This window comes from Trachemys scripta, chromosome 18 (assembly GCF_013100865.1).
Source record: "Trachemys scripta elegans isolate TJP31775 chromosome 18, CAS_Tse_1.0, whole genome shotgun sequence".
NCBI classification, from domain to species: domain Eukaryota; kingdom Metazoa; phylum Chordata; order Testudines; family Emydidae; genus Trachemys; species Trachemys scripta.
This window is the reverse complement of record NC_048315.1, coordinates 7,834,925-7,856,476: the sequence shown is the minus strand read 5'-3', so window position 1 is coordinate 7,856,476 and position 21,552 is coordinate 7,834,925. Positions and strand designations below refer to the sequence as shown.

Below are 21,552 nucleotides of genomic sequence, written 5' to 3'. Positions count from 1 at the left end.
CAGAAAAGAAATCCAGGAGTAGACTAGATGGGACAGTGAAGATAGCCAGTGATGTACGTTGTTGGAGATGTGTGGGGAAAATTTGAATAGCACCTACCCATGTTCAGTGAGCTCTAGCCAGTGCTAAATTTTGAGCATTCAGATACTAAAAAACACACACACAAATTGTAAGTGAATCAAGTGAGTCTATAGATCCGTATGAGATCTAGCAGTAAACTGTATCAGTTCCAGCATATTATATGTGTAGGTTCACCCTGATCATGTAAAATTCAGTAGCCTTTTTTGTGTGCAAAAGACAGAACTGAAGAAGGACTGACTCCCTGCATTTTCATAGTTTCAATAAATAAATTAAAAAATTAGCTGAGAAATAAGAGTACAGATGGAGGAAATAGTCATTTGAAATGTGTAATGCATGTAGCTATCTCTTTATTTTTCTCCTTGTGCAGAGAGGAGTACCTGCAGTGAGTCCCGATGTTTTAAACCAATTTCCAGCTGCTCCTGTCCCTACTTTAAGTGGATATCCAATTTCATTGCCTGCCACAGTGAATCAACAGCCTATGAGGCCCTCTGGACCGCCAGTCTCCATGCCTCTTAATATTGGACAGGCAGTCATAGGAATGAACATAACTCCACCAGTGGGTGGAGCTGCAGCACAGGTTTCTAGTGGTTTCATGCCATCTTACCCCACAAACCAGGTTAGTGCTGTTTCTATAGCATAATAAATCTGTATTATCATTGCAAGGGAAACTCTGTTTCAAAGCTGCATAATGACAACTGGATTTTAAGTAAATGTTAAAAATGAAACTAAAATCTAGACTTGCCCATTTAAATATGGAAGACCATGCTGTAGCAAGCCTCTTTGATGTTTCAGTCTCTTTCAGGTGGCATTAGAAGAGCTAGACAAATTTCTTCTCCCTTCCTAAGCTCTTGCAATCCGAGAAAGGCCTCTAGTTAGTTCATTTTTTACAACATTTGAAGTGGAATTACATGTAAACTAAATAAGACCTTTGTTATCTGTTTAGTAAAACAGAAGTGAGACCACCCCAGGGAGAACTGAAAGCTGTGTACCGGTGATAGAAAAGATGATCTGGCTAATACCCAAATTTTCTGGAAGCATAAATTGATCTTGGCAATCAGTTTTGCTATTCAAAATTCAATTTGCCCAACATCCACAGCATATTCCTTTTGATGTTTTGCAGCATATACTGATGGATTTTTGCTTCCATTATGTTCGTCCTCTATTCAAAGATGACTTGGCTAAGATCAGGTATAATACATTAATGTCTGGGATGAAGTCTTTTAGTAACAGATGTCTTCCATATCTAGTGAGAGCCTAAATACACTTTTTGCTTTTGTGTTGTTGGAAGGGCAGTGTGGAGAACAGAATCCTTGCAATTAGTTTCCATTTATCAAAGGGGTAGCCGTGTTAGTCTGGCTCTGTAAAAGTAGCAAAGAGTCCTGTGGCACCTTATAGACTAACAGACGTATTGGAGCATAAGCTTTCGTGGGTGAATACCCACTTCTTCGGATGCATGTAGTGGAAATTTCCAGAGGCAGGTATAAATATGCAAGCAAGAGTGAGTCAGGCTAGAGATAACGAGGTTAGTTCAATCAGGGAGGATGAGGCCCTCTTCTAACAGTTGAGGTGTGAACACCTAGGGAGGAGAAACTGCTTTTGTAGTTGGCTAGCCATTCACAGTCTTTGTTTAATCCTGAGCTGATGGTGTCAAATTTGCAGATGAACTGAAGCTCAGCAGTTTCTCTTTGAAGTCTGGTCCTGAAGTTTTTTTGTTGCAGGATGGCTACCTTTAAATCTGCTATTGTGTGTCCAGGGAGGTTGAAGTGTTCTCCTACAGGTTTTTGAATATTGCCATTCCTAATATCTGATTTGTGTCAATGGACACAAAAAAACTTCAGGACCAGACTTCAAAGAGAAACTGCTGAGCTTCAGTTCATCTGCGAATTTGACACCATCAGCTCAGGATTAAACAAAGACTGAATGGCTAGCCAACTACAGAAGCAGTTTCTCCTCCCTAGGTGTTCACACCTCAACTGTTAGAAGAGGGCCTCATCCTCCCTGATTGAACTAACCTCGTTATCTCTAGCCTAACTCACTCTTGCTTGCATATTTATACCTGCCTCTGGAAATTTTCACTACATGCATCCAAAGAAGTGGGTATTCACCCACGAAAGCTTATGCTCCAATACGTCTGTTAGTCTATAAAGTGCCACAGGACTCTTTGCTGCTTCTACAGTTCCCATTTAGTTATACAGCTAAAAGCAAGAATATTGCTTCTGATTCAAAGCCAGTAGTAATGCAAATATACTACTACTAATATAGTGCATTACATCTTCACCGCACTGTACAACATGAACCGTACCCATGTTGTTTGGTACAATCCAAAATGCTTAATTCTAAGTGTCTCAGTTTCTTGCAACTATAGAGAAAATTGACACCACTCAAGCAAATCAGTAGGTGTTGTACCTTAAAGGTGATAGTGCTTTAAAAAAAAATCTGCAAACCAACTAATTGAAATCCATGTTTTAACTGAATTAATGTTTTCTAGATCTTTAATCATTTTTGTTGCTCTTCTCTGGACTTTCTCCAATTTGTCACATCTTTCCGGAAATGTGGTGCCCAGAACTGGACACAGTACTCTAGTTGAGGCCTAATCAGCGCAGAGTAGAGTGGAAGAATTACTTCTTATGTCTTGCTTACAACACTCCTGCTAATACATCCCATAGAATATCAGTGTTGGAAGGGACCTCAGGAGGTCATCTAATCCAACCCCCTGCTCAAAGCAGGACCAATTTCCAACTAAATCATCCCAGCCAGGGCTTTGTCAAGCCTGACCTTAAAAACCTCTAAGGAAGGAGATTCCACCACCTCCCTAGGTAACCCATTCCAGTGCTTCACCACCCTCCTAGTGAAAATGTTGTTCCTAATATCCAACCTAAACCTCCCCCACTGCAACTTGAGACCATTACTTCTTGTTCTGTCATCCGGTACCACTAAGAGCAGTCTGGATCTATCCTCTTTGAAACCCCCTTTCAAGTAGTTGAAAGCAGCTATCAAATCTCCCCATATTCTTCTCTTCTGCAGACTAAACAATCCCAGTTCCCTCAGCCTCTCCTCATAAGTCATGTGCTCCAGCCCCCTAATCATTTTTGTTGCCCTCCGCTGGACTCTTTCCAATTTTTCTACATCCTCCTTGTAGTGTGGGGCCCAAAACTGGACAGATGAGGCCTCACCAATGTAGAATAGAGGGGAATGATCATGTCCCTCGATCTGCTGGCAATGCTCCTACTTATATAGCCCAAAATGCCATTAGCCTTCTTGGCAACAAGGGCACACTGTCGACTCATATCCAACTTCTTGTCCACTGTAACCCCTAGGTCCTTTTCTGCAGAAAGTGAATGAAAAATCATCCCAGAATGATGTTTGCTTTTTCTGTGCAACAGTGTTACTACTGCTGACTCATTTAGCTTGTGATCCACTATGACCCCCAGATCCCTTTTCGCAGTACCCCTTCCTAGTGGATCAGTCTTCCTTATGCTGTAGCATGTAAGTCACATCGCTGTTTCTCTATTGTTGCATTCTCGCTTTTGCTGTTGTTTTGCTAGTGTGAGATCTGGGTCTAACTGAACCTGTGCTGATAAACTGGTCTTTTATACCAACAACCATCTTGCCTTGTATTAGTTCTTTTAACGTTCCATATTTGCAATGTTCAGCAAGACTGTGAACTGCAGTAATAAAAGTCTCAGCTGTTTCCCCTTGTTTCTGGCACTTCCTATTAAGTTTGCCCCTTTCATATGTAATATTGTCTGGCTTTGAAATTGGCATCAAATGCTCATGCTTCACTTTGGAGTATTCTTTCTTTTCCTCCTCAGTGAGGAGGAGGGCACATAGGATATCAGCAACAGCAAGAAACAGGGCATTTACCTGATATTCTCATGTTTTCTCTGTTAAACCAGAATTGCTCAAATCTATGGCTCCCGCAAGGCCGGCTGCCTGAGTTGCGAAAATCAAACGTCTCTAATAGAGCCATTTATGCTATGGGGCTCTACTGCTGAGGTGAGACAGGGCTCTGCCTCCTTGCTGCTGATTTCACAGGTCTCCTCCCTGATATTCCATTTTCCTCACTCGCTGACCACTCTGACAGTCTGGAGGTGTCTTTTCTTTCCTTTGCTCCTTCTTTAGAGAGAGAGATTCACTTACTTCTGACATCATGTAGCGTGAGGACAGAAACACAAAGAGGCATGCTTTAAGCAGCCACTGGAGAACTCTTTAATCAGGAAGTTCCGACATTTGTTAAGCTCCCTCCTGGAACACATCCTGGTCCTCTCTGTTAATTGTGGACCAAAAGCTCTATAACCACGCCATATAAAGTGGATTCTGAAGCGCAAGTATATGCTTATGGAGTATCCAGGGTCCTTATATTTATTTCTGTGGCTAAATTCAGAGGCCTCACGTGTTTCTAGACCATTTATTTGAAAAGTAAATTTAATTAGTACTAGTAACTTATCAAAGGGCTTTACATAGTCACGTGTCTACCTCTTGGTTCTTCAGTGGTCTCCCTGAAATGAATTGCTTCTCTCAGTCCTTTCTTTCAAGGACAGATGTCCACCCCATCATCATAAAATAACCCTTGGCACCATTGCTGCCCATTTCAGTGCCTTTGCTGAAGGCTCAATGGCTTTGCAGAGTAAACAATCATCTAGTGTTTAGCTGCGGATCTTCCAAAGCAAGGTTCAGTCATGTTTGTTGGACAGCATAAGGAAGCTTTTACTGCACATGCTGGTGCTGTGCTTGTTTTATGAATGAATAAAAGATATTTGTTAGAGTTAAGCTTATTTTGTGCCTGTATTCCACATAAATTCACTTTTTATCATAATTATGGAAATTGACAAAAGATCTTTTGTTTCATGTAGTCCGTTCCCCTCAATTGTTTCTTTCAGTAACATTTTGTATGGCTTTGTCTGCTCCCTTTAACTATTGATTTGTATATTAAGACTTTGCAGTGAAGTGTATAGGAAATTTACTGAGTAGGCAAAAACTATTCCATATATACTTAAAATGTCAAGGTAATGTGTTTTCTTGTCTTAAATGGGGGGTCTCATGATTTTATGGAATCCAGGTAGTTAAACCAGAAGATGATGACTTCCAGGATTTTCAGGATGCTTCAAAGTCTGGCTCACTCGACGAATCTTTCTCCGATTTCCAAGGGGAGGGACCTGGATCCTCCAAAGCAATCAGTTCTCAGCACCGGAGCAGGTGGAGTAGATCTCTGAATTTCTTTTCAGTAACTTAAATATCCTTTTTAAAGCAATTAAATGTTTTCTTCTCTGTTTAACTTTCTAACCCATAATTTCATACCGTCACCTGATCTTGACTCTGGCAGTTTCTTTCAGCAGCCGTTTCAGAATTCTTAATGGCAGTGTATCCAAACTGACATTTAATGTATATAGATTGCTGACCATTCTTTAGACTTCCATTCATCGTGCTGAGATAAATTGTATATAAAGGTATGAGAATAGGTTTTCAAGTGTTTATTCTGTTGCTGACAATCGTGAGTTCTTTCATGCCATGCATTTAGGCTCAAAGCTTTACATATAGCAATCATTCCTGTGCTCTCAGAAGAGTGAATTGGGACAGATAAGCTATGCACTTAGCATTAGCTGCCCTTGTTAAAGGTCTGATCTGGCACCCACTGAAGTACATAGAAAGCTTCCCATTGACTTCAGTTGCCTTTGATCAGGCCATAAACACCCAAAATGCCCACAAAGAGGATCACACGCCAAACTGTCTTCTTTTAAATGGCCATGGCTCTCCAGTGGATGGTTTTTTTGTTTTTTGTTTTTTTTTTTAAGCTCCTCTCATCCTTCCCATTTTAGCCAATTTTTATACATTACCTGACTTTGAGTTGTGGTGGTTGCCTGGAAATCCCATTTAAAGTCTGTTTCATTCAAATTTTAGAGGTCTACTGGCATTATGGTTGCTCAACACCTCTCCTATTCTGGTGGCCTTATTTATTTAATTGAGAGTGTAGTATCGCCTCGCTACGGTCATGGGATAGGCAGTGTGGAGTAGAGAAGTAATCATCCAAAGCTTCCTGCTTTTGAGTCTGAATTCTTTCACACAATTCTGACTTTCAATGTCCTGTGGTCAAGAAGCCCCAACATTTTGTTTTTTTCATACTACACAAGGCAAAATAATATGCTTCTCCCACCTGCCTAATTTTAATTAATTTTAGGAACAAACCATTTTGTCTGTATGTATTGAACTGGTTGTTCTTGTATGTAGATAGAACAAATACTTTCAAAGTGATTACTGGTTGCTTCCTTGACAATGACATCAGAGGAAGATACTAGAATTAATTGTTCAGCTGCAGCATGTGTAAAATTACAGTCTGAGTCATAGCTTTTCATGAAAGGGATTTCATTTTGCTAGTTTAAATCAGTAACATTACATTAATCTGAAGATGCTCCATTTTTTATTTAGTCCTTATTTTGTTTTAGGCATAGTTCTGCAGTTAATAAAATTATTCTGTTAATGGAAGTCGTAGCAAAAGCATTTACAGATCTGTAAGCACGGTTTTGTTTAAAGTTTTGTAATTGGAGTTGGAGGCTCATGAGAAATCAGTGTTTTCCACTACAGTCGTTCTCTTTATTCAGTTGTAAAAGCATTCAGTTTTGTACGGGATATTACAATGAACTGTAGTCTAATTGCTTATGGAGTTTTATTTATTTATTTATTTTCAAACCGTGTAGTGTACACCAGATTAACTGTTATATTTGTCAAGATTGGATATCGAACAGTCCGTTTTGTAGTGATGTGAAATTAAATTATATTGCCATAAACTACATTTTTTGACATTGCTGTGTGTCTTATTCTGCAAGCCCCACTGGCCACCATTAGACTGCACGTGCAAGTGTGTAGCTTGCAGGCTGCTGATAAGGAGATTTAAATGGCTATGGAAAGATTCTTGCTCCAGGCCAAAGAACGCCATAGAAATTCATTCACATTTTCAGTGTGTCTGGTGTTAAATGACATAAACTAGAGATAAAATGCAGTCATTCTTATGTAAAGGATGTTGTTCTGCAGAGCTGCCAAGGTCTGATAAGGGAGGGGAATCGAAGCTCTTACAATACGTGTTTAAATCTTTCAAGAATTGCTAACACAGTATTAGGTTATTATGGCAGTTTATTATACTAACTAGAATATGTTCATTTGCAAAAAGGTCTGTTCATATAATTATGGCATAATCCTGACATTGCTGAACATATGGCTACCTGAACTTGGTGACTTTCACTGTGTAGAAATTCAAACGTTATTCTTTGCTCCTATTGGAATAATGGATCTGTTCTCTTATTATTTTTGCACTATGCAATGAAATGTAATCAAAAGCAGAAGAAATGGAAGCACAGAGTTAGCAAAATCTCAGGCAGCCTGTGATTCTTACCCATTTCTGGGCCCATCAAGAAGGCATGCCCTTAAACTGTCTTGGACAATGTGATTAATGAAACCACAGTGTTTTTCACATATATGTGTGTGTTCTCTTCTGGCTTAAAAATTGCAGTGCATATCTAGAACAGTTCAGTCACAAGTAAGAATCAAGAAGTTAATGCACTTAATGCATCTCTATTCTCCGTGGGTGGAGAATTTACTATTTTGGCCCAGAGTAGTGTTGATAGAATTTCAATGAGATAGTGACTAGCGTAAGATGAATGGGGTTGGCGTGAGAATATTGCTGCTACAGATCTTTGATGAACGTAGTGTACATTTTAAAACTCTCTTAAAAGTGCAGAAGTAAAATAAGTCCTTTATCATATGTTTGATAGAGCACATTTGTGTTAATGCACACAATTGAGACACATGCTAATAAGTTGCTGTTTCATTTCCCAATATCCTGCCTGCTTTGAATAATGGAACAAAATTAGATTTCTCAGGAGCTTTTTTCTTTTCTTTTTTTTTTTTTCTTTCTTTTTTGTGTGTTTGTTTGTTCAGTGTTCCTTCTTTGCTGATTCCACTCCCTGGCACTAAAACACCTTCCTCAACGGATAAATATGCTGTGTTTAAAGGAATTGCAGTTGAAAAGCCTTCTGAAAGTGCAGCTATGTTTGGAGGTAAACAAAAACCATTTAATTGTTAACACTAGGTGAAATGTAACATTTAGTTTAATATTTCATATTTCAGTAGTGCCTGTGACATTGGTAAAATGTTACTATGAAATGTTTAGAGTGCAAGATGACAGCATCTGTACCAATCTAATCTGTACCATAACTGATTGTAGCCTAATTTTTCACAATATCTTAACGGAACTTAACTTTTTTTTTTTTTTAATTTCATGCATGATAGATTATGGAGACAAATACAGTGCTTTCCGAGAGTTAGAACAACCATCAGAGAGTAAATACTTAGGTAAGCATTTGATCTTACAAAATTTGGGGGTTTTTTTAGGTTCTTTCAGTATGTTGCATGCTTTTTTAGGGTCCTGCATGAACAGCAGATTTCACACTGCTAGAATTTTAGGATAAAGACCCTACAGCTCCTCAAATTAGCCAAAAGTATCTTGAGAATATCCTCTTAAAATTTATCATTGACACGTACTCCACAATGTCATGTGTTTTTATGGAAAGATTGGTCCCTCCTTTGGAGGTGTATGTGGGTGCAATTTTGGAATCACTTGTTGGTAGGTTTTTGTCATCTCTCCTGTAGACTTGCTTTAAAAGTGAGGATCTGTACATCCTGATAAAGGTGTGCAATGCAGCATTTCAGGGCAAATGGTGGTTTCTGTAGAAGCTTTCCGTTCTTATGGTACAGCTCAAGTCATGTATTGCTTTTGGCATACAGTACCACAATAATAAAGAGCTACGCATTTAGCTTAGAGCAGTGATACTCAGACTGATGCTCGCAAGCAGCAAGTGGCTCTTTAATGTGTCTCCTGCAGCTCTTTGCCACACGTGATATTAAAACACTGTGTGATTTATTTAACAACCAATCAGGATGCTTTTACAATGTTATTAACCTATTGTAGTTGATGATAAAATAATACTTGGTCAGTCATTTTGCTATGAGAATAATATATAATGTATGTATATATACCCTAAATATGTCCCCTGCCATATTGTTTAAATATGAATATATAATACTGTGGTAAATGAAACAATGAATTCACATACTGTGGCTATTTTGGGTAATGTTGATCGCTAATTTGGCTCCTGAACCACTGAGTATCACTGGCCTAGAGTTTGCCTTGAGTCAATTTTATTTGTGGGAATATGTGAAAATAAATCTTTAGTTATCCTCTGAAATACTATTACTATGTAATTGCAGTAAGTGAAAACTACCTAAGCTCTTTCCTGAACAGGCCATCTGTACATAACATGTATATTTACATAACGTAAACAGTACTGTCATCTTTTAATCTGATGGGAAAGAAGAAACCTCTGCAACTCTATTGGCTTCATATATCATCAGTAATCAGAGAATAGGATTCATGTATTGCTAATGTAACAGAGGTGGAAATTCTGCTGTATTGCCACCCTGCCAGTATGTGTCAATGTATTTGTAAGCAGAAATTATTGAGAATCTGTTCACTACATACAGAGGCAATTGTGCCAAAATCTCCTTAGTTTTACTAAGTTACACAGTAAGGGCCTGAGCATCTGAAACTCCTGTGATGATCTGTGGAGTTAGTGTGTGCTCAGTAGCTTTCCAGTATCAGGCATTTAAATTACTGTTTTGAGTATTTCCTATGACTTGCAGCTGTCTATTGCTTGCAAGGAAAGAGAAAAGTTACTTCTGGATTTGTAAACTGACCAGCTTTCATCATTGTTAACCCTTTCACCAGCTTACATTTCTAATGGAAAAGTTTACAGTTCATCAGTAAGTTTAGTTTGCTGTGATGTTTTAATTTTGGTTAACAAATGTCAATTTCACAAATTCTTTGTATTGTTTTCAAAGCAGCATTTAAAACATATTGTTGGACCAGGTGAATTGAGGAAATTTTTTTTAGCTCGCATCATACTTCAAGGATGATAATATCCACCTATTATAATTGTAACGTTCTCTCAAATCTTTCCATAGTTTAAATTAGTTTAAAATTATCACATTTGTGAAAGTGACTTGAATCTTAATGATGTATTTGTAAAATATGAATTGAATGAATTGTATGTGCAGTACTGGACATTTGTTGTTTTTTAAGTAGTTGAGGCATATTTTATAACAAGTAACATCTCTGCAAATATATCATGCTGGTGAATGGGTTTAACATCATAAATTTAACAAAGAAAACCAATTATACTTAGATTTCCACATATTTGTGAGGTGACAGATATGTACTGTAGAATAAATTGTCTGTCTTTATGTTTAAGCTGCATTTTATATGCTGTAAAGTGTTTGGGTATAAACTTCCCTTTCATACACGAACATTGTACGAAAAAGAACATTTGAATTCCTCTCTGTAGAGAAAATGTGCATTTTGGGGTTTAAACTGTAGTCACTTAAACTGTATTATTTTCAAGGCCCTTTGTTTTCAGTTTTTATTTTGTTTCAAATTTCCTGCAGTTTATCAGTGTTAATTACAAAGACTAAAAAACAAGTGAAAATCAGTGTGTGGTGGTGGGAATTCTGGGTAAATATCAGGATTAACATTGGGGATAAGAGGACAGGAAAAAAAGCAACAAATAGAGAAATGTAAGGGTATTGAAAGTAAAAGCAGTTTAATACCGTGGTTCATTTCATGATTTGTACATTAACAGTGCGTACACATATGCCTGTGGGTATGTTCCTCTATACGGTCTTATTTTAACAAACAGCCTCACATTTACACTTGGTTTAGTTCATTATTAAAATAAACACGTCTACCTAATGTAATGGATTGGATTTTCTTAATGTAATCAGTATTTTTGTGTACTGGAGTGGTTTAACATTTGGGTGAAAATTGATAAATACGGAATTTTTCTGTAAAAATTGGTAAAAACTGAAAAGGAAAGGCCTTATATATTTTACATGTAATATGTGATCTGAAAACTAAAGATTTTTACATTTATGAATAATTCTCTCAATGTAGAAGGCTAATGTGTGAGTTATTAATCTATAGGCACCCTGACACAACTATTCTCTTTTTGGGTCCAATTCGAGATGCTGATCACCTTCAAATTTACTAGGAGGTCAGGTCGCTCGGCACCTCACAAGTTCAGGTCCTTCAGTGATTAGTTGTGTTTAATCCCCATGGCTGTGCCACCTTTGTTGGACTGGCACTTTGGTGCTTTTTTTTCTTCCTGTTAGTTGTATTTTCCATCACGTACACTCTGGTAAAATTCTGTTATACCTTGGGCCTTCTTTTGCCATATAATAAATAAAAACGTTTAAAAAAGGTCACTGGTGCTTCTGGCAATCAGTCTGTTCCCTCAATACTCCCCTTTCAGCCTGTCAATGCTGCTTTCATTTTGGCTTCCTGCTGCCATCCTGTGAGAAAACCATGTGCCACTGCTCTGACTTTGAAATTGACAGTGGGTAGTTGGGGGAGGGAGGTGGAGAGAAGGTCAGAGAAGATTTTGGCAATAGTTGTGCCATATTTCTGGCACCGATAACAGGGCAAATACAAGCGTTGGCACAAGTGAAATTCCAAATTTCATTCTTGGCAGTGACAAGTATGAGGTACATGGGAAGGGGAAAGGATCTGTCCAGTATTCAAACAACATACAGTACTGAACACCACCTAAGTTTGTTGCTCAGAAGCATGTGTTGATATTGAACTCTTTCTAAGCTGAGTTTGATGTGGTTTGAGGCTACTTTAAGGACTTATGCATTTTTGGAATAATAATTGGAGACATCATCAAAATTGCATAGAAGCCTAGTTTTGTATTTTAACATATACCCATAGCTGGCAAATTGAATAGGTTTGCATAAAAATATTTTGATATTGCATGAAATAATTTGCATGGTGTGAGTATGATATACATGTTCTCATTTCAAGATCCTACTTATTGTTCTGCTTTTTTCCCCCTCTCCCTTCAGGAGATAGCTTTGCAGAATTCAAATCTGCAGGAACCGATGATGGTTTCACAGATTTTAAAACCGCTGACAGCATCTCACCACTAGACCCACCTACAAAAGAGAAAACTTTCCCTGCATCCTTCCCCTCTCTACCTGCACAGTTAAAGCAACAAACACAAGCAAAAACCTCTCTGAATCTGGCAGACCTAGATCTCTTTTCCTCCACTGGAGAGAACAAACAACTTTCATTTCCAGCTGCATTTAGTTCATCAAAATCAACCTCTTTCCCTGCACCACCACCTCCAACATCTGCTGCTGCTCCTCCACCAGCACCCAGTAAAAGCTCGAGCTTGGCTGACGACTTTGGAGAATTCAACCTTTTTGGGGGATTGTCTAGTTGTCTATCAGTTGGGGGACAAGATGACTTTGCAGATTTTATGGCTTTCAACAATAGCAGTGGCTTTTCTGAACAAAAAATGGATGACAAATACAAAGTTGTTAAGCAAGAGGCCAATCCTGTTCCTCCAGCTAGCTCCTCTCTTGGTGCAATGAAAAGTGGGCAGAATTCTGCCGCTGCTGCTCCCACCAAATATGATATCTTTAAACAGCTTTCTCTGGAGAGCTCTGGAACAGGCGTCGAGGAACTGAAAGACAGCACCCCTTCAGCGAAAAGCGACGACGACTTTTCCGACTTCCACTCTAACAAGTTTTCTTCCATGTGTGGTAACATGGATAAATCCCTGGTAGACAAAGTGGCAGCTTTCAAGCATGCCAAAGAAGACTCTGCTTCTGTCAAGTCTCTGGATCTCCCCTCCATCGGGGGCAGCAGTGTCGGCAAGGAGGATTCTGAAGACGCGCTCTCTGTTCAGTTTGACATGAAACTGGCCGATGTGGGAGGAGATCTTAAGCATGTCATGTCTGATAGCTCTTTGGATTTGCCAACAGTTAGTGGCCAGCATCCGCCAGCAGCAGGTGAGGAATTGGTTAGATTGCTCTGGTAATGTAGGTGATGGAGATTTCGATAATGTTACTCTGTGCGCTAAATTACAGTATTATGCACTAGTCTTTCAGTTGGGAAAGGCTTCTAAACCTGTCTACCTGCTAGCTACCAGTCCCTTAGCAGGGCAGTGCTGTCGTTCATTGTTCTAGATAGCTATAAATAGATTGGACAGTTTAAAATTAATACTAATTTATTTTTGAGGGTTGATCACATTGTATGACCGATGCCCATTAGCAGGGATTCAGATGAAAGCTCTTCTAACACAAACAATGTCGTTCCATTTATATGAGCTAGTTCAATGGTATTGAAAGCCTCACTTTAGCCTTTTGGTTTCAGCTAAGCACCTGACTGGAGGACTTGACCCACTCTGTGCTTCTGAAAATATAGGCAGAACTCTAATTTGTGCTGTTAATGAAAACCTTTCTAACCAATGACACTAGTATATATTCCCTTTAAAGCAGGGATGCATTTACTTAGCCAGAGCTCTGCAGTACTGGAAATGAAGATATTAAATACAGTTTTACTGTAACTGGAATACAATTAGTTTTTAGAGTTAATGCCATTGCTGGAAGTAATCATGCAAAGAGCCTGTACACGCTAACATGGTAATCACTTTTGGAGCTAAATTTAAAACCAAGCGATTCTTACTTTATCCTTGTTAGGTTATCCCCTTTTTAATTGCTCTTAATGAAAGCACTCCTAAGAGAATATGAACCAAGTATTTCCAATCTTATTGCATATCATAAAACAGAGTTCCCAAGTGTCCTGTTGTTTCATTTTTATCTGTACATAGAGAAATAAGATGTAGTTAAATGTTTTGTGGCCTTTAATAACATGGGAAATATTACTGTATTCTAGTGACAAGTATTATGCAGTCAAAGGCTTTTTTGAATGGAGGGGCACACAAACTAAATGTAAAAGCTATTGCTGCAAGAATTGGTTATTTCCATATGAAATGTTTCTTCCATTTTTGCAGATCTGGTAGAAAAAATATACAGTACTGTAATTTTGCATTATATGATATTTTTAAGTAACGGAGAGAAAATGATGTTGGCGACTTAGGCATGGAAGATACTCTTTAACAGGGTACAAAATTTCAGGAATAATTTTATTAGCAAAGATGTTTAATTTTCATATTACGGCTTGGTAAAATTCCAAGTTCAGTGGTCTGTCAAAAAGGTAGCACCTACAATGTGTCTTGAGTGTTGACTTTGGTTTTGAAAGCACTTTTTCCTAATATTTTTCTAGCCTCTTTTGGTGGTAGCTTGATTTTATGTAGCTCTTCTCCTACATCTGAGCTTCATTGGCCACAGCAACCAGTAATTGATAACTGCAATTTGTGGCAGGAAAGGGTATTTGGGGTTTTTTTGTTTTGTTTTAAAGGATTAGCTCATCATGTGCTTGATGCTAAAAATTTGAATTTGGGAGTACTAATTAGAAGCTATTTTTCTGAAACTTAAAACAAAGTCTGTATTCTTTCATGGTGCCAAATTAGATATTTTCACAGGGAGAGTTTTACTCTACCTCCTTCCTGTTTCGGTCTCGTAATCAATCTTGCTCTGAACTATATTTGTTAAAATAACCCTTTGTGCTCATGTGTTTCTTTATGTATGTTCGATACATTTCAAGCTATGAACCAGTGATGTTCAAGTCTTTTTTTTTTTTTTCAGTTTACATAATTTAAAAAGCAGATTTTTTTCACTTCCTTTGATCTGTATATTTAATGTCAGAAAGGGACAGTATCCCTTTGTAGTCCTTGTTACAGAGAGATGGCTGACTAGCCACTGGGAACCATTTTTGTTGTCTGCCCGGATTGTGTAAATTTCTTAAATGGAGAATAGCTTTAGGTGGGGCTCTGTAAAGCATTTTATTTGACTTTTCTAATTCTAGCACAGCAATACAAGGGTCTTTATTCCTTGTCCACTTGTTCACGTGATACAGATGGATTGTAGGTACAGGGAAGGGTATTTCTTTGGGGGAAGGATAGAAGGTCCACTCACTTCCTATTTGAATTGCTTTAGGGTTTTTTTTGGTGGGGGGGGGGGGAATAACTTTCCGAACTGTCTCTAAAGGGGATACTGTCTCTTTAAACTTTGCTATAATTCTTGGTGTGGAAGGTAAACTATACTAATGTTGCATTTCTCTTGCATATACTTGGTATAACCCTTTGAGCACTTGCTGCATGTTGTTAATTTCAACCAGGCACCTTCTTTTATACCAAATTTAACCTTTTCTCCAACACTAAAGTATTTTAGTTAGTGTTTAGTCGCGTTATATGCATGCATCTGATTTGTTTCAAGTTCAGTTGAGAGTGTTGCAGCAAGAGCCTGCCCTCGCTCATAATATCCTCAAAGGGTTATCCAATTTGCTGCACTTGCAAACCTGTAAAGTATCTTTTCTTCAGCATTATTGGAAATCTGTGTATTTTAATCCACATCAGGTTTTTTGCTGCTTTTTCTAATGTCTTATTTCAACTAAACATTTCCTGTGTGAATGTGCCTTCTCAAATCTGCTTTGATATCTCTACTGCAAATACTGACCTGCATGCTTTATTCTAATGACTCCTTTAAGAGCTCTTATGTATCACTATCTTTTGTGATCTGTAAGTCCTGCTGTGTTAATAAATATTATCTTGGCATATTTTGAAACTGTGGGGATGTGTGTAATTTGTTTGTAGTCCAGAAATGTTTGTTTTTCCTGAAAAATACAAAGTTTAAAGCTATAGTATCCCCTTAGACTGGAAGTTGCCTCTCTGCTTGTAGATCAGTGTACAATGCACTGCAGTTCTTCAAACAAATTGAATTAAGTACTTTCAGTTTGCTTCCTGTGCACTTCTGAAACGTTAAATACCAGGCTAAACTTCAAATGATTTAACTAGGGGTGTGAGAAGGAAGTTTAATGAGCTAGTTGTCTGGGGCGGAAGGGCGGGTTTGTGAATTCTAATGTTGGTGGCTTGACAACACTGACGATTTATATAGTCTCTTCCCATGCTATAATTATTCTGTAGATTAACAGGGGACCTGTGGCTCAATATCGACTCATATCTTAGTTTCTCTGCTGTTACCAACAAGGGTGCCAATTGGGTGGTGAAGGGTTTTATGATGTGAACGTAAGTCCCTTGGAATTTGAAAAGACCCAAAACGTGCTCATTTGTATCGTAGGCCACCAAACAGTCTTCTGATGCTAACTACTTTTGGTCACTGCTGACCTGGAATGAACTTGCACTGATGACTTAGAAGCTATTCTTGGTTCTGTTTTGTAACTTTTAGTAGAATTTTTATATCACAGATGACTCACAGTTAAAAATAGATTTGTGGTAATTACCATTTCAGAGCCCATTGTTCCTTTGGGATCTCCTAAATCTTGGGACCACTAGCACTTCTAATGCTGATAATCTCAAGTATGAGGTATAAAAGTGATGATACTAAGCTTGTTGCATACATAGTAAGTTCTCTTTACAACTTTGCTTGTAAAATTTTTTTTTTAAATGAGGAAGCAGTACTAAAGATTGAGGATTAAGTGGGTGCCAAATTTTTATTTCAATTTGGTCTTTTTGACCACAAGACCTAAAGCTGGCAAAGAGTCAGTAGAAACTTTTTATTCCTCTTCATACAAATCTTGAGAAATTTTAAAGGGAAAATTGTTCCCATTTTAGAAAGCTCATTAATTAGGTCTTGCCCTACAACTTTTTTTTTTTTTAACCAGTGTCTAGAAGTGTAAACACTGACAGATACTAATGGTAGAGTTCCTTTAAAATTGTATCTTTGTTGATCAGATAGCCATACGTGAGGTAGGAGGAATGGGAAGTGAATGACTATTAAAATGCTTGCTAGATTTAGTTTCATGTTGAAATTTTATCTCTGGTCATGATCCATACATCAGTAGTTTTTCATCCCTGGTTGATGTGTAGAAGTTCAATTGCAAGATCTCACTCAGTGTAAGGCTTCTATGAATACAAGTGCTTAAAAGCTTTTACATCTGCCTCATTAAGGAATCTAACAGTTAAAAGTATAAATTTATGTGTGTTAGTTTTCCAAGTTGAGCAATAGCGCTTAGAAGTACATAGCAATCCTCCAAAATATCTGGAGCTTTAGAATTCTACAGGCTTAAACCAAGCTGTTTCTGCTAATGCAAGCTCTAAAGTGCCTTTATTCTGCTCAAACCATTGTTTATGGTGACACCAGAAATATATTTAGTAAGATTCTCTAATTCCACTGCATGGGAACACTTTTTCTTTCCTTCATTTTAATAAATCAACAGTGAATTTGGTGCCTTTGGTGTAGTGGCCAGACTCACCGCTCTGAGACCTGCATGAACTAGAGTAAATTAAATAGCTCCATTGTAGTCACTGGGATTATATTACTTTTCACCTGTTGAGAAACTGTCCCTTAATTCCTCCAGTCACCAATAGGCATGACACAGGCAGCTGTAGCACGAGCCTCTGTACTCTGCCCTGTCCAGGTTTTGAGACTGGAGGGATCACCTGAAGGGGGAAGAGAGAAGCTGTCTCTATGGCACATTCAGCCCATTTGAGCTCTTTGCAGAGCCTGCCAACAAAACTGCTAATTAATATCAATTGTGATGTTTTTGTGACATGGGCCTCGCTCCACTAGGAAGAGAACTGACAACTAGGTAATTTTTATAGAGATCACCTAATAGCACTCAAACGATATAACAATTTTCAATCACCAGGCTTGAATTCAAACCTGAAGTCTCGAGGTGAAAGGCTCCACCTGTATATAGCCAAATACATTAAAAAAATATATATCCTCTCATCCCCTCCTGAGTCAACAGTTCCCCTTTTCCTTTAAATATTAGTATCATAGACGCTGTTACTATTGAATGGTTTTCTCATAAACCTTTAAACCATTGACACAGAAAACTCAAGCCTGTAAATTTTCTTCCAGACAGTCTGCAGACATAATTTGATCCAGGATGGTTGAAGTGGATTATTGTAGTCAGTCCAGCTGAGGGATGTCAAGTTTACATGTATAATAGGTAACACTAGGAAACCGTTGGATAACTGTATTTCAGCCTCTGACAGTATTCTTGTATATGCTTCCCTGACAGGTGGTATTCTAATTCTCAGCAGCAGCAGTGATGCTGGTGAGTCTTACTGTGGCTGTTTCCAAGCAGTTGCCAGGCAGTTGTACAGTTAGAGAACATGATTTTGATAGTTTTAAATGGAAAATACTGTAAAGACGGGGGGAATAAATTAAGGATAAATATTGCAAACATTTTGCTATTGTACTTAAGGCGTGGGTTAAACTGTGCCAATGATGAAAATACAAAGAAGCTTTTCCCTACTCTTGGTTCATTACACATTCTTTTTAATGTGCCAACACAATGTGCAATTCTGATTACATCACTGGCTTCATGGTGCATGAAGTTTGAGTAAATTTGACACTGATCAAATAAGTATTCTTATGATTGTGTTAGGTTGTTTGTGGAGCTTGATCAGAGAGAGGTAGGTGGAAATAATATCAGTCTTTGCTTGTTGTTCTTGTCATTTTTATAGATGACTAAGGCCTTTATTTTCTGCTCCTGTCTAGATTCTCTGTATGTCCAAATTACATTGAAAGAAACAGTGATGTTAAAAGGCTGGAAGACTAGTAAATTAAAGCAGTACCTTTCTGCTTCTGGAAACATACAATTCAAAATGGCTTGTTGATAAATTGTCTAGATGGGTTACAAAATTCATAGATAACGTAGCTAACACAACTGGCAGCACTTATTCAATGGAGAGCATGAAGGCAGTTACCTTTTTACTGCCGGCACTAGTGATGAATCCATATTGCACTTCAGATAATTGTCGGAAAATGGACTGTGTAGCTGTTTTCACTATTCTGTTTCATAAAAACACAGGATTCTAGTGGAATAGAACTGGCTAAAATGATCTGGAGCACCTGTATGCTTAAATAGGTATTTAAATATATACATATGTTTAAAACAGTTAGATATCTGATCTGTGCTCAAGTCTGGTCGTATCTAATATAACCTAAATGGGAGCCGTATGTTCCTCTTTTATTTTAATCTTACAAGCTTTCTCCTTTATTCCCTTTTCACACTTGTTTCTTTCAGTAATTTGGGGATCCGTAAATACTGTACTGTACTTAAATTTTAGTCTGACTGCAAGATCTACCAATGTCTAACATCGGGGGCCTACTGTGATAATTATATTTAACGATATGGAAATGATTATCATTCCAATTTTTATATTATTATAAATATAAAAAGCAAAATATATTTTTCATCCTTTCAGAAAGAAGCCAAGAAATGACCAGCATTGCTGTTCAGGGAACACTTCCTTATTACCCTGTAATACATTGCATATACTTTTGGTGGGTAGAATTATGAGAAGAGTAATTAAAGATTGTCTTGCATGATCTATTCATGGCTTGACTTACTTTGACAGGGCTCTTTGCAATATGTTTTTCAAAAAGTGCTAATGAAATTTAGCTCAGTATAGGCTGAAATGCCATTCAGGTTGCCAAAAATGCTAATCAGTCTTGAAAAGTTAAATTATGACTTGCTATTCATCTTATATCCGTTATTAAATATTTTCTGAAGTAGAAATTGCCAGACACTGTGATCCTGCCTAGACAGGAAGATTACAGTACCTTGAAAGCAAAGCACACGGAAAAAAAATTTTAATGGATTCAATCTTTGCTCATTCTGTAATATATTTTTAAAGATGTTTCACTCCCTTCTATTGGCTCAAATTCTGCCATTTGCATGAGTTTCTTGAATGAGGAATACAGATATCTCTTGAATAGAAGCTGTATTTGTTGAAGACAGTACTTAGTTCTTAGAATTAGTTCAGATCTACGTTAATTCTCCCTTGATTTGACAAAATACTGTCGCTGATGCACAACCATTTAAAAAATAGGTCGAATTGCCACAACAGTAAAATGAAGCTTTTATTACCAGGGGTTCTAGCTGCAGTGTTTTTACTCAAGCTAATTTTTTCATTAAATTTATCTCTGGTCTCTAGGAAATAAGGTACTGCAGGAACGGTTCTTAACGTTGTCTAATAAAACATCATTGTGCCAGTAATAAAAATACCCACGTCATGAAGAGTTCCCTTGAGTCCAACACTGAGTGGTTTTCACGTCAGCTGCTTCTCTGTATATTAGTCTGGTGGAAGGCAGCTCAGCTGCCTTTCAGGAAAAAAGAAATGAAACTATTTTTACTTGACACAGCAGATGAGTTAAATGAGAACCTGGATCAAGCTTTAAGCCTGCTGCCTGTTACAACCATCACAAGGATTGTGACTCCGTTTCCCATTGGGGGAGAAGGGAGAGGACTTTTGAGTGACAATGCAATGCACGTGCTACCCAAACAGTAACGATTTTACAAAGGGGCTAAAGCAGTATTTATGATAATGCCTAGTTTGCCTTATGGCGTTTAGAATTACATCCATATTTTTATTTTCATTACTTGGCTTTTTTAATAAATTGTTCTGGCTCTGTATTAGGTATAAAATAATTTTACCCAGGGTCTGTTATATTTTCTAAGGGTCCTTTCCTGTAAAATTTTACTCACCTGAGATGATCCCATTGAAGTCAATGGGACTGCTCAAACGAGTAAGCATTTGTAGAACGGAGCTCTTAAATTCCGAGCCTACATCTGAATCTATGCAAGCCAGACCCCAGTGCATGTGGATTCAATTGCAGGATCTGAACCTTTAATTGTTAAAGAATTAAAATATCTTCTTGCTGCCTTTGCCAGGGAGATTATAGTAGAAGCTTGGTCTACTGTTTAGAGCAAAGGATTGGGATTTCTGGTTTCTAATCCAAGCCCTTGGTATGAGTTTGAGCCAGGAGTCAGATTGAGGGGAAAGAATACAATGATGTGTTCTTTTAGGATCTGCTTCTCCTCCTTGGCCAAAATGAGAAGCCACTCACAGTAGACTGTGCAGATCTTCATAATATGATCATCATGTATTCTTCTTCTTCTTCTTATGACAATACAATCAGTCACTCAAATGCTGCAGCAGCCCAAACGGCATTTCTTAGGAAAAAATCTAATCTGTGAGACTTTATGCCTCACAGATATAATGCAAAGGAGCTCCTCACTTTGTTTTGGCAGCCATTAAACTTCCCTGCAATTCTTCCAATTGCTGGACTTCTCGATTAATCATGTATGTGGATCAGGTCAGGAAAGCAGCCTGAAGCTCTGTATATTCTCCCCTTCCAGTAAAATGAATAAATGAAGGCAGAAATGTTTTGTAAAAGTGGGTTTAATCCTCAATCTAGCGTAGTCTGATTGAATTAAAAGGGCAGCTGGAATGTCAACTTGTTTCCGCACTATCTTTTTATTAAACCTGAACTGTTGTTACTGCACGCAAGCCAGTCAGGACCAAAATATTTATCAGAACAGCCTCTGCTAAAATGATGCTAAGAGAATGTGTGTTTGTTTGCTTTATCTTGAGACCATTTTACCCAGGGCAGTGAGCAGCCGCTGAGTGTCTAATCCAAAATGACAATTGTTAAAGCCTGAAAACAAACATCAACCATAGCTTTTTTAAAAATGCTTTCACAAAAAT

At 37.9% G+C, this 21,552-nt stretch overlaps 1 protein-coding gene across 2 annotated transcripts in view; it reads left to right on the top strand.

Moving 5' to 3' along the window:
• SYNRG (synergin gamma) overlaps positions 1–21,552 on the top strand; it is a 56,400-nt gene that overhangs the window by 18,313 nt on the left and 16,535 nt on the right. For both annotated transcript variants that reach the window (XM_034752189.1, XM_034752187.1), the window contains 5 exons: positions 447–695; positions 5,139–5,275; positions 8,009–8,127; positions 8,360–8,422; positions 12,026–12,976. In XM_034752189.1, coding sequence (XP_034608080.1) covers positions 447–695; positions 5,139–5,275; positions 8,009–8,127; positions 8,360–8,422; positions 12,026–12,976 — 1,519 coding nt within the window. The remainder of the gene's footprint in view (positions 1–446; positions 696–5,138; positions 5,276–8,008; positions 8,128–8,359; positions 8,423–12,025; positions 12,977–21,552) is intronic.